Source organism: Triturus cristatus, chromosome 2_1 (assembly GCF_964204655.1).
Source record: "Triturus cristatus chromosome 2_1, aTriCri1.1, whole genome shotgun sequence".
Classification (NCBI taxonomy): domain Eukaryota; kingdom Metazoa; phylum Chordata; class Amphibia; order Caudata; family Salamandridae; genus Triturus; species Triturus cristatus.
The window spans coordinates 1,022,121,001-1,022,133,433 of NC_140581.1; the positions used below are offsets into that span (position 1 = coordinate 1,022,121,001).

Genomic DNA, 12,433 nt, shown 5'->3' on the forward strand with positions numbered 1-12,433 from the left:
CCCCTGGTTGATCCATACAGCGTTAACATGGCCTCAGTCACAGAGTTTAACATGGATGCCATTCGTTTTTACCCTGCACAGTATTCTGGGAAAGCTACTGTTTTTCCCCTCTGGTTTGCTGCAGGGAACTAACATTACCAGTCTCCTTTTGGGTGAAATGTATCACTTTGTATGGTCACTCCTGTCCTGATGGCACCGGCAGCCCAACTGTGCTTTTTAAGTCTGCTTTTAAAAGGGAAGTGAGTCTCCTAAACATTGATCCTTAGCAGGCTTCCTCCAGTACTATCTTGAATTCTTAGACCTTCCTAATTACCAGGCAGAAAGCTTTTGTCTTTCTTAACCCAGCATAGACATAATGTGAGACCATCCAAATGCGCCATACAAATGATGTTAATGTACATAAGGAAGGGTGTGTGAGCAATCTGAGATTAAAGATTTGGAGAGACTACCTCCTTCTTTTAAGCCATTCTTTAATACTGGGTCCTCAATCAGGCTCAAACTGTATAACATCATCCATTGAGCAGTTGCTACGTTGTCTTACACCAGTTTCATAGTGATCGTGCTGAGTTCTTAAGTGTTACCAACTGAACAGAAGATTTGCAGAATTTCCAGGCTGATGTTGCCTTTTATATACAGCTATTCTTCATACCTTACACCTTATTACAATTAAAGACCTGCAGTCGCTAAGTTCAATTAATGCCAGTTCACCTTGCAGAAATACCTGTGAAAGGCTATTTGGAACAATAGTTAGACTTAGATTACAGTTCATCAGTTACCCCCACTGGCTGTACTAGATTATTTGTCTAAAATTGAGAACAGGCTTGAATTCATTTTAGGTCAAGCTGTAGCACCTGCTGACAAATTGATGACCCAGGGTTAAGGTGTAAATGTGGATTCGTTTCATAAAATAATTTGTGGCACGCACCATTCTTTTAGTCAAGAAGATTGTATTGAGGCTTTCGAAAAGTTAAAATAGTGCTAATTTTGAAGACTTTATGACAGCCATATGGTTGCAATCACATGTTCTCGTCATCAAAGAGGAAAAGTTGGTTGTAATCTGAGTGTGGTTCATATCCTCTTCTGTATCATGCTGACCTTGTTATATCTCTCTACTGTCGGTCATTGGACTCAAGAACTAATGTTCCCATGCTGTGTGGACAGCTGTCATTTTGTTTTTACCACATTTTCATGCATTACCCTTGTGTTTTTCTTCAATTAAATTCAGTTATCTGAGAGTCTGGTGAGGATATTCTTTGATTTCTTTTGATTTTCTAGTAGCAGAACATGAGGTTGTATAATGTATGCCTTATTGTTGTGATAATTAAAAGGTCTTTTTTCTTTTACCATAGTCGTACCATGAATTTCCATAATGTGTCTTGCATGAGGGAGGATTATTAATGATGCTATTGGAGTAACTTGCTTCCTAGCAGTTTCGACCGGGCCAGTGAGTGACTTGCTTCACTTAATTGTCACTCTCTAACTGAGTTGGACATTGGGCAGGCCGTGGGGCAGGTGAGGTTGTGTGAGAGTGAGACTGACTGAGCTGTCCCGTCGACTCAACTAGAGTCTCAACTGTACGACTCCCCTTGTGGTGTCGCTGGTCGTTGTGGCTCCTGTGAGCTGCAGACCCTGGGCAAACTTCTAACAGAAGCAACAAGTAAACTAAGAATAGATTATCTGTTTTTGGAGTTGACAAAAGATTTTCAAATGCCTTGCAAAACTTCAGAAATTATTGTTGAAGAGCACACATTTCAGGTTCACCCCTTCCAGTGGTTTACCACCAGTGGGGTAATGTGAATAACACATTAATTGCCATTGTTTTATGTCAAACACTACATCCATATAGCCACAACATGTGCATGCTAGTCAGTAAGTGCTGGTGCACTGGTCAACAAGACATTGTCTATTTTGAGCAACCAAAATCAATGGGGGATGGATCACTTATATCTGCAACCAGGGTCCGGGGGTTCTAACCGTCAGTACTTAAAAACCCCTCATTCACGTAAACAGGTAGTTTGGCGGTTTATCTTGATTCTCCGCCTGTATCAGATACGTGACAGCATCATCATTGGGTCTCTTTTTGTATGCTTCCTCCACCTGGAGTGAACCACTGGTTATTTCAGTAGTGATCAGTGATGGGTGACGAGTGAAAGTGCTCAATTGAGGTGAGTTGGTTAAAAAGTGACCCTCGGACTACCTAAACTGTAACTTTATTCAGTTCGGTGTATGGGGAGAGTCTAAAAACTGTGTTGTGCAAAAGGGACCTATTCGAGTCATTTGCACTCAATCAGATGGTCAACATATTTCAGCCCCTTGGGGTGCCCCTGAGGGGTAGGGGGGGCTTTCTTCGGGACCTAGAAATCAATATAGGAGATGACTAAATGTCCTATTCCTAAGGTATATGTTCAGAATAATAGTTATCTGAATGTAAGGTCAATAGTACCTCACGGAGTCCTAATTAGGGCTTCATCTGTAAAACTGACAGCGCTGCGCCTTGCTCATTCAGCAGGCTGCACGACTTGTGCTGACGCAGGTTTTGTTAGTTTGCTCCGCTTTTGTAGCAGTGCAGCAGTTTTAAAAGCATTACAAAGTTCCTTGTAACTAAGGCAGTTTTCGGGCAACAATAAAAGTGGTAAGCTAACTCTGGTGATTTATTAATGTACCTGCCAGAGAGAGAGAGAGGGGAGTTTTGTCTAGTGGCAACACACACACACACATTATGAACTGTAAGTAGTAAAAAGATCTCTGTGACGAAACCCACTGACCTATCTACAAAACTGTGATAGCAAGCACATCAAACCTCTACACTGGGAGTAATTTTAAAGTGCACCATCTTTGTGACCCAATTAAGTGAAGCCAGCAAAGGCATTGCATAAAAAAGGGTTCTTTCGCTACTTCCAGGGGCTTGCTGATGGCCGAGAGGCATCACAGCACGCTCGTGCAGCTCATTGCGTGATGGCATGCGTCTGGTCGCAGGTGGTGGCAACTGCAGCAGGCCTGCCAAGTATCACGCACGAGGCGTGACGCTAACGCATTTCAGTGTGGTGTACCCGCATCACTGCACTGAAATGCATTGTCACGCATTTTTGCCACTCACTGACCGCACTCTGCTGACAGCGCTGAAACCGGCTGGCTACGCCAGGTGCTAGTGCGTGTGCCGGCGCCTCTGACACATGTGTGCTCCCCGGGCCACAGCAGACTTCACCTGCCACACAGAGCAGAAACAGTTCATTTTAAGATCTGCTCTCAGTGCTGCTGCAATGTTACCACTCTGAACAAAGCTGTCAGCGATCCGCGCTGCTCACCGCTTGGGGCTGGTTCAGCTGCGCGCCACTAGCAAGCTCTGAATACATTCACCCGTAGCATTCTCAATCACGTGCGCAGGTCAGGAGAGTGCAGTGATTTGCCCAATGGCTGCGCAACCGAGACTGAGTAAAGTTGAATTTAGCAGCAATGCGCCATGCACGGAGTTGCTTCTGGCAGGTTTGGGGACTGGCTTGCTGCAGAGCAACAATGTAACAATATTACCCGCTCGGCATTCCTGATAGATGACATCACATCAGTGAGAGCGCTGTCGTGAGCGGGTGGTTGTGAGAGGAAGGTTGCACTGGTAATGGCAGGCAGAGCTCAACTCCGTGGTGAATTTTAAAATAAATGAAAATACAGATACCCGCGACCGCCCGTAGCTGACCGCGGACCACGGCAGCCGATGGAACTCTCGTTTATTGCTGAGAGTCCCTTTGAATCATGCCCGGAGTCCGGATGACGTTTGACACGGGAGTCGTTGTGGCCACGAGGTGGGCCATACCTAATTGCTGTGCCACTCTCGCCTCGCAAAGTGAGTAACTGCTTTTCAAGTGATCCTAGTGTAATTCGATGCAATAGAGAAGCACACAAGCAGCAGGGATGGCAGAGAGGGGCACTTGACCCACTGTATGCATATAGGCTCATAGGGCCCCCGACGGGGTAGGGGCGCTGGCAGACGGATGGTGCATCGATCATCAGTAGGAGAGCCTGAGATTAGTGTGTGTTAGGAGAGCAGCAGTTCAGTGAAAGGGAGAAAGAAGGAGGGGGTAGCTGTGAGGCCCAACAGTAAAGTCACCCTTGCTTAGCCTCTCTGGGTTCCGATGGACACCAAGGGTGCAGGGGCTCAACCCACTGTTAAGTATAGGCCGATCGGAGGCTCTGCAGTTGGTAGATGGATGGAGCATTGGCCAGTAGGGCATTCTTTGAGAAGATGGGAGGGAGCTGAGCCGGGTCCTGAAAACTGAAGATGCAGTTAGTCTGCCTCCTTGGGGTACAGATCCAAAGGGGTTAACAACAGCAACAAACGCACTGCAGCGCACAGGGTCGTGTCATTTAAATAACCCTAGTCCCCTGTCCAAATTACGCAGATGGAGCAACGTTTGGTAAAGATGGCAGCAGCTTTGCAGACGGACGTTGTCACACATGACCAGTGTGCACAGCTGTTCTGTGCTCACCTGATTGCTCCATTTGATTTGACCGGAGTTTTAACCAACGCTTTGCAGACTCATCCCCGCAGTCCACCCGGGTCTAACTGCGGATCGGTGGTAATGTACCCACCTCCTTTTGCACATTTGCTGGCCTTGGTGAGGGCCACTGACCTCATGTCAGCCAATATCCCACGCTCGTCGATATATCTGCCACATTCCAATGGCACTAGACAGATTCCTTGCCCCTAAGCAAGTTTCAAGCAACAATAAAAATGTCAAGAAAACAGTAACTGGTGATTAATGGACCGCCTGGGTATCCTTTGAGTTTTGTCTAGTGGAAATTTTACACAGAGGGTTAATATGCCTGCTGCAAAACACGAGCACCGTGCAGCTCACAGAAATGCATATAATTGAACTAGTTCAGTGCCTTACTGCTTTTGTTGGAGAGATCCTTTTAATAGTTCAAATTTATAAATTAAAATCCTAATGTAGCACAGTGAGCTATAAACTGTTATCAAACAGCTGCTTGCTAACTGCAAGATATAGGTTCAAGAGTTGATTTCTCCCGAGTCTTTCATTATCCCAATGTTGCAAAATGGTTCATTTGGTTAGAAATCCTTTCTTATTAGTAAAGAGAACCCCCACAAATGGTGACACATTTTAAATTCTGAGATTCTGCTTCTCCAGACAAGCACTCTTATACTATACCCAGTATAAATTACCTATGACTCCTTTTCTACACCTCTTATGTAACATTTCCTATACACTGCTTTGCACACATGACTCATTGTCTTTGTGTGAAGTAAAGTGCTCTGACCTCCTACACTGGTATGAGTAGCTCTAAAAAACAAAACAAAAGCATGTGAGAGAGTGGTTATGGAGAAGTGTGGGTCACTGTTAAAGGGTGGTAAATCGCAATCATCTAAATTGCTTGATTTTGCTCGGGTGAAAGTGTCACTCATAGTTGTTGAAATGTCGCACATAATTACACTGAAATTATGAAAATGTCACACATAGCAATCTGAATCCTTGGCAGCTATGCTGCAGTCACTAGGCATTGGGTGACAGGCTGTCGTGTGGGCTAGATCCGTAATGTAACCACGTAGCTCAAACGTTCATCTTTCTAATGTTAATAATACGAAGTCTGCTGGTTATTAGGTGCGCCTATTTCTAAATCTACGATACGCAACTTTACAGTGTCAGCTGTAAACATGTTTATTATTATATCATTAAAAATAACCATTATAATAATGCATTATTAGCAGCTGACAGCTTAGCTATCCCTCAAAGTTTCCAAACTCTCAGACCAGGAGCATGTGAAATCTCCCGCGTTACGCACTCAAATGCTAGAATTTTAAAAACCATAAAGTAGAAAATGGAGGCAGCCAAAACTAATGATGCAACAAAACTAAAGACTGGACTGGAGGGCCTCGTGTGGGGTTGCCAGGGTCATTATACGTCTGGCCTGTTAAAAGTAACAGAATAGCTCTTTTATTTAAGTGAAGTTCCCAAAATGCACTCGTGATGCAAGTTGAAGTAAACGTTTTACATATGCCAAACACCGAACTGCTTTTGCGACATTTTTGCTACTTGTGTGATAAGGCATTAGTCAGACAAGCTTTGCTTCAGTGAATTTCATATCAAGTTCTTGAAACCCGTTACAAGAAAAGTTAGAAAACTGAATTTTTCCCATAGTTTCTCTTTTTTTTTTTTTTATTGGACGTCAGCATAAATAGTGCAAACTTACTTAAACATTTCAAACAATAGTTACACAGGGGGCTATGACCTTATTGTTCCGAAATATTTCAAATCAATAATTGGTTCTTATAGTTGTTAGTACCTCCAACATATTTCCCCTTCTTCCTTTGCTGGTGAAAACGCCTTTATTATTAATTGGAGCAAAATCCTTTTGCTGTAGTCTTTTAACACCCAAGCAGCAAGAATAATACAAAACGGAAAATTCCTCCATATTTTAACAAGAGGAAAACTTTGGAGATGGACATCTTAATAGAGAAATTTGTATATGCGATGTCCAACAGCATGAGGTGGAAAGGAAGTGCGGAGGAACAACATGCCTGCTGGAGAGCTGTGTGTGTAACCAGCAGGCCACCCATCCGAGTGGGTGGCCTGCTGGTTACACAGCTCAGAGTGTAATGCGCCTGCTACAGAGCTGTGCGACTTCTAGCTTATATGTGACTATCCCATTAAGATAGCTCAGAGAGTTAATGCTTCTTGCTGGCAGTTTCCAGGTCCACTAAGTGTACAGGGATATGGCAAAGCACTACTAGCAAAAGGATGTGGTGAAGGACCGCAATCCTGGCAGAGGTAACTCAGCAATAAGCTGGGCAGTCGTTACTGTTATTAATAAAAGCGCCAAGTAACGAAAGCTTTTGTGTGTTATAGGAGTAAAGACGCTCACCTTCAGCCAGGACTAGAAGTACCTTGAGGATGCAAGGGGGTGGGCCACAATACTGATGAGGGGCTGCTTCAGGTGCAAGCAGAGGGTGGTCTGGGTTACTGTTTCCCGGGACACGGGTGGTCAGGTGCTGATGTTTGCTGTTGTAAGTTGCAGCAGTGCTGTAGCGCTCTTCAGTTATCAAGTCCAGAGGAGTGGATTATAGATCAGGAGATTGGACCATCAAGTTGGTGACATGTATATTGTTAATTTCCGTTCTTGCTTATAAATCATTCCAAGCCTTGGTATCCAATGGCGTCAAACTGGAGTAGTGAAAGGACTACTATTGTTGTTGCTCTTATCAGTCTGAAGGCAACGACTTTCCTACACATGTTTTCACGGATGCACCCTGCACTCATGACTATGTCTTGCTAAGCATGTCACCAGATTTCCACTTCAATCAGGAGCGCTTTCTGCAAATGTTTTCCAAAACTCAGGTTTTGTGTAACTCACAGAAAAAAACTTTGGAATCTTCCATTGGCTCTGAAGGAAAAATAGTGAGATGTAAGAATCGGTAAACCTTACTCATAATAGCAATGCAAGTAGTCCTACTCCTATGCACCTCTTCTTCAAGATTTCCCACCTGCTATCCAAGCTCTCCATTTATAAGAGAGTCTTATATTGGTGTGAGCAAATAAAGCAGGAACTGGGGACTGGGAAGCCACTGGACATGTGTCAATGTGGGAGATAGGTTATTGGTTAGAACAAGGCCTCCTGCTTTATAAAAGTTACAATTTGCTGTGCGTAGGTCTCCGGTCACCTAAAATTCCAGAATGGACACCTCCGGATTCTAGGGGAAGAGCTAAAGTATGATGAAGCGTTTAAGAGAGACAGCACAGTGGTGAGAAACTTGAACCCCTCTTCACCCCACCCCCGTATGCAAGCGGAAGGCTAGATGTCAACTGATCTACAGGTATTTATTAAAACAATACTACAAATTGTATAAGAAGTGTTTATAAATGCATAGCAATGTACAATTAGTTTGATGAAGTTTAGAACAAATTAATCTTTGGGTATCATGCCAGTGTTATAGTAGCAAAATAGGTTTAATAATCAATCCAAATTGTGAAGAACAAAAAAAAGAGTCGACCAAGGTACAGCACAAGGATTGACAGTGCTCCTTTAACAGAAAATGGCCATCTACAGAGTCGTATGCAGTAATTTTCTGTTTCCACTTGGTTATACCTTTAGGTCTTTACTCTACCACTGTGTGTAAATAGAAGCCACTGGTAAATTTGTTTTTGAGAATGTACTGAGTTGGGTCTTTCGGATAAAAATAAATGAAAACATGAGAGTGAAATGTTAGTTGGGGACTCAATTTCAAAAACTAGAAGCTGCTGTTTTTTTTTTTCGCTAGGCTTTTTAATAACCATATTCAATGTTTATTGCAGGATTTGCAGACATACTGTGACTTTCCTGATATCATAGATGTCAGCATCAAGCAGGCAACTAAAGATGGCTCTTCAGAGAGTCGTGTTGTCACCATAAACAAACAGGACAGCAAGACTCTGGTAAGATCATTTAGATTGAATTCGCTCTTCTGGTTGCATAGTGTTAAACTGTCTAACTGTGAAAACAGTGCACATTGGTGTGGGGATTGGTAACTGAATTGAAGAGTGTGATCAGTTTTGCGAATAATAAAACCCTTTGTTTTGGGTAACCAAGACTTTACACTGATAATGTAATACTCTTAGTCAATGGACCACTGCTGTCTCCATAATTTCACTTTTTTTGTGCGTGCGGAGACCAAGGTTCAAAACTACTCGTTGAATTCCTCCTGCTACCATCTCTCTCACACTCCTCTTTACTCCTCAAGGTCAGGCTTTGTTTGCAGCCGGCATGCTTATTCAACTGATAATTTGAATTGAATTTCATGCCTAGATCATGTGAAATACTCACCAACACTGTGTGGCCTTGCGCACCACACTGAATAACCTTTCTCACCAGCATCTGGTGGCCTAATACATTAACAGGTAGTCCCTGACCTAGGAGGTCAGGGTCATGTGTTTTAGGATTCATCTTTTTGTTTGTCAAGTATGATGCTTTAGTCATCAGTGCTTTGTCCAGTTCTGAGGAAGGATTTGCACCCTAAAATTATGGTAATCTATTTGGATGTTGCCCTAATACTTGTACATGCACTATGGTTGAATGCTCTTTTGAAGCAATGCAGGTTTATATTTATTATATTCTGGCAGTTCTGGTCCTTTTTCAGGGTTGCATAAAAAGTTGCATAACATGAGTAGTTATTTTTTATTTGACGAAAAGTCTACATGGGAAAAGATGGTACTAAATAGAGCACTTCAGCTAGAAAAATGTATCTTATCAATATTTAACTGAAACTGGGATCCTGACCCATCCCTGAAATGATAAACATTTAAGACAAGAGATATCTCTACATATGGGGCAGTGGTGTGGGGTATGACAGACGTAGGACCTCAACAGAGATTAGAGGATGCTTTTGTCAAAAAATTATTATCGCTCCCTCGCAGTTGTGCCAGCTTGTTCTGCCACTTGGAGTTGGGTTTATCCTATATTATAGACTCCATCTGTGTGGTGGCACTATTTTTGGGCACTAGATTTGGAGGAGGGTGACACTAAAATTGAATCAGTCAGTATTGAGGGACTGCCTAAAGCTGGATTTTGCCCTCAAATACACTGGTTACATTATGTTAAACTAATCTTTAAGGATCTGGATTTTCAGGCTCTGTTAGATTCCCCCTCTAGGTAGGTGTGTCGAATTTCCTCAGTCACAGTTAAAACAGGCTTTTCTGGAGAGAGCCACCACAGTTAGATGGGAGCTAAACAAAAATAAACATACAGTGGGCTTATTCCACATATCCTCTCCCACAAAGTCTGGAGCACAGTCATATTTGGCATTTGTCCTTAACCCACAACACTGCTACATGTTGACTAGATTATATTTGAACTATATTCCACTCATGTTGTGCTTCCTGACAAAGACCTCTTCAGTAAAGGATTTGCCCCTTGTCCTTGTGATGGGGAATTGACTCAGTCGGACCTTCACATCTTGTTTTTTGTCCAATCTACGCTTTTCCGAGAAAACGATTTTTAGGACCCTTTCTGCATAGTCTTAATTGTACCCAGTGTTTACCATCTCTCATACTGATTCAACAGTTATACCGCACTTTGGTGCGCCATGCTTTGGCATAGTTTCTGTGACCCTCCTAGGCGCTCAATGCAGTTCAATGATATGTGTGATTGAGTGATCAATAGATGATTTTATTGGACAATAAAACTGGGGATTTTGTCATCCCCCAGCATGATATATTGCGATAATTATTTAAAAAACTTTGAATCTGGGGGTTGGTAATTTAATTTAATCTAACGTAAAAAGCATAATATTCAATAGTTATTGACTGATAACATTTTTTTTTTTTGATAAACTTCTTTTTATTGTGTTTTGCGGCATAAAGAACAATATCAGGAATAATATACAGCAGTGCAGTGAACAAGGCATCAGTACCTGCAATCAGGAAAGCATCAACAGGCAATTGCAAAGACCCTCCCGTCCCCTCCCATCCTCCGTCACCACCCTCTGCGCCCCCACCCTTCAAAACAGGCCCCCCAACCATTTACCCCATATCTTGCGGAATTTTTTTGGGCAGCCCCGTGCAGCGTATAGCGACCGCTCCTGGGCCGCACACCAATCCACCCCTCTACTCCAGGTAGCCACTCTGGGCGGGTCTGGCTGTGACCACACTGCCGCTATATCTCTCTTAGCCACCATAAGGGCAGTGGCGAGGAAGTACTTCTCGTTACGGGACCCGTCCATCCCGTCCATGATGCCCAGCAGGGCCATTCTAGGCTCGTGGGGAACCTCCCAACCCAGGACCTCCGCTAGCTCGGCTTCGATCGCTGCCCAGTAGTCCTCCAGACGGGGACAAGACCACACCATGTGGAAAAAGTCCGCCGGAACCACCCCACAGCGAGTGCAGGAGGCGTCCACGCGGAGGCCCGCACGATACAGGCGGTCCGGGGTCAGATAGGCAGTGTGGAGGTAATAGAGTTGGATAAGCCGCAGCCTAGCGGAGGTGGTAAGCGACCGAGGGCCCATAAGGGCGTCCCTCCAGTCCGCCTCATCCAGGGGTCCCACCCAGGCCTCCCATCGCTGTTTTAGCCCGCTCCAGTCCACCGGGGTATTGTTAATCAGGGATTTATAAATGCGGGATATGCCCCCCTTCCCAAGATACCCCAACATCACCTGGGCCTCAGGCGGACTATGGGAAGGCAGTCTGGAGTCTAGAGGGACGTGAGCCCGGACCGCGTGGCGCAATTGAAGGTAGCGGTAGAATTGAGAAGGCTGCAGCGAGAAGCGGGTCTGAAGCTCCTGGAAGGAACACATGCGGCTTCCACGCCATATATCGCCCAGACAGGAGATACCGAGAAGATCCCACTGCCGAAAGCCCGCTAGTCCCACCACCTCCCGCAGCCACGTCCCATGCCAAAGCGGAGTGAGTTGCGTGGACGTCCCCGACCATCTGGTGTGTCGCAAGGCCGCGCGCCACGCGAGAAAGGGAGCCCGGACGACGTCGGGGAGTGACAGGGGGATCGTTGTGCCATAGAGCATGTTTTGGATGGAGGAGAACCCGAGGCAGTGCACCTCGAGTCGATAAGCCGGGTCGCCCCAACCACCCGAGAACCAGTCGTGGATCACCAGTAGCTGGGTGGCCAGATAGTAAAGGTAGAGGTTAGTCATGCTCAGGCCGCCGTCGTAGGAGGGGACCCTGCAGCGATCCCAGGCCATCCGAGGCCTACCACCGCCCCAAAGGAATTTGGTCACCATCTTATCCAGGTCCCGGAACCACGGGCGCGGAAAGGGGCATGGAGTGTTTTGTAGCATGTAAAGAAACTTGGGGAGGATCATCATCTTATATAAGGCGACTCTCCCTAGCGGATTCAATGGGAGGGCCTGCCACCGGAGCATATCTGATCTGGTTTTGTTGACTACTGGAGCCACATTGAGGGCCCAGCAGAGTTCCGGAAGGAGGGTGACCCAGATCCCCAGGTACTTAAAGGAGAGTCTCCGGAGGGGAATATCCGATTGCCAGTCGAAACATTCCCGCGACGGGTGTAGCGGGACTAGAACTGATTTTTTGGGGTTCAGATGGAGACCCGACGCCTGGCCAAACCGATGGAGGATCCGGCGGACCCGGGGCCCCGAGGTCGCTGGATCGGAAAGATCGAGGAGGACATCGTCCGCGTATAGGGCGATCTTATCGGGGGCCACATCTGGCCATTCCCATTCGCGAAGAACGGGATCTGCGCGAATCAGCACCACAAGGGGTTCCATGGCCAACGCGAAAAGGAGGGGCGAGAGCGGACATCCCTGGCGCGTCCCCCGACCTATGGGAAACGGGCGAGATAGAGCCCCGTTGACCAACACACGGGCTCGCGGGTGCGCATACAGGACCGCTACCATGGCACGGAACCGGAGACCGAAGCCCATGCGCTCCAGGACGTCATCTAAGTACGCCCATCCCACAGAGTCGAAGGCCTTTTCAAA

General features: G+C 45.5%; 1 protein-coding gene across 1 annotated transcript in view; it reads left to right on the plus strand.

Moving 5' to 3' along the window:
* The window catches only part of JAK2 (Janus kinase 2), a 1,019,755-nt gene that overhangs the window by 703,802 nt on the left and 303,520 nt on the right, over positions 1-12,433 (plus strand). The window contains exon 8 of the mRNA XM_085635055.1: positions 8,301-8,420. Coding sequence (XP_085491181.1) covers positions 8,301-8,420 — 120 coding nt within the window. The remainder of the gene's footprint in view (positions 1-8,300; positions 8,421-12,433) is intronic.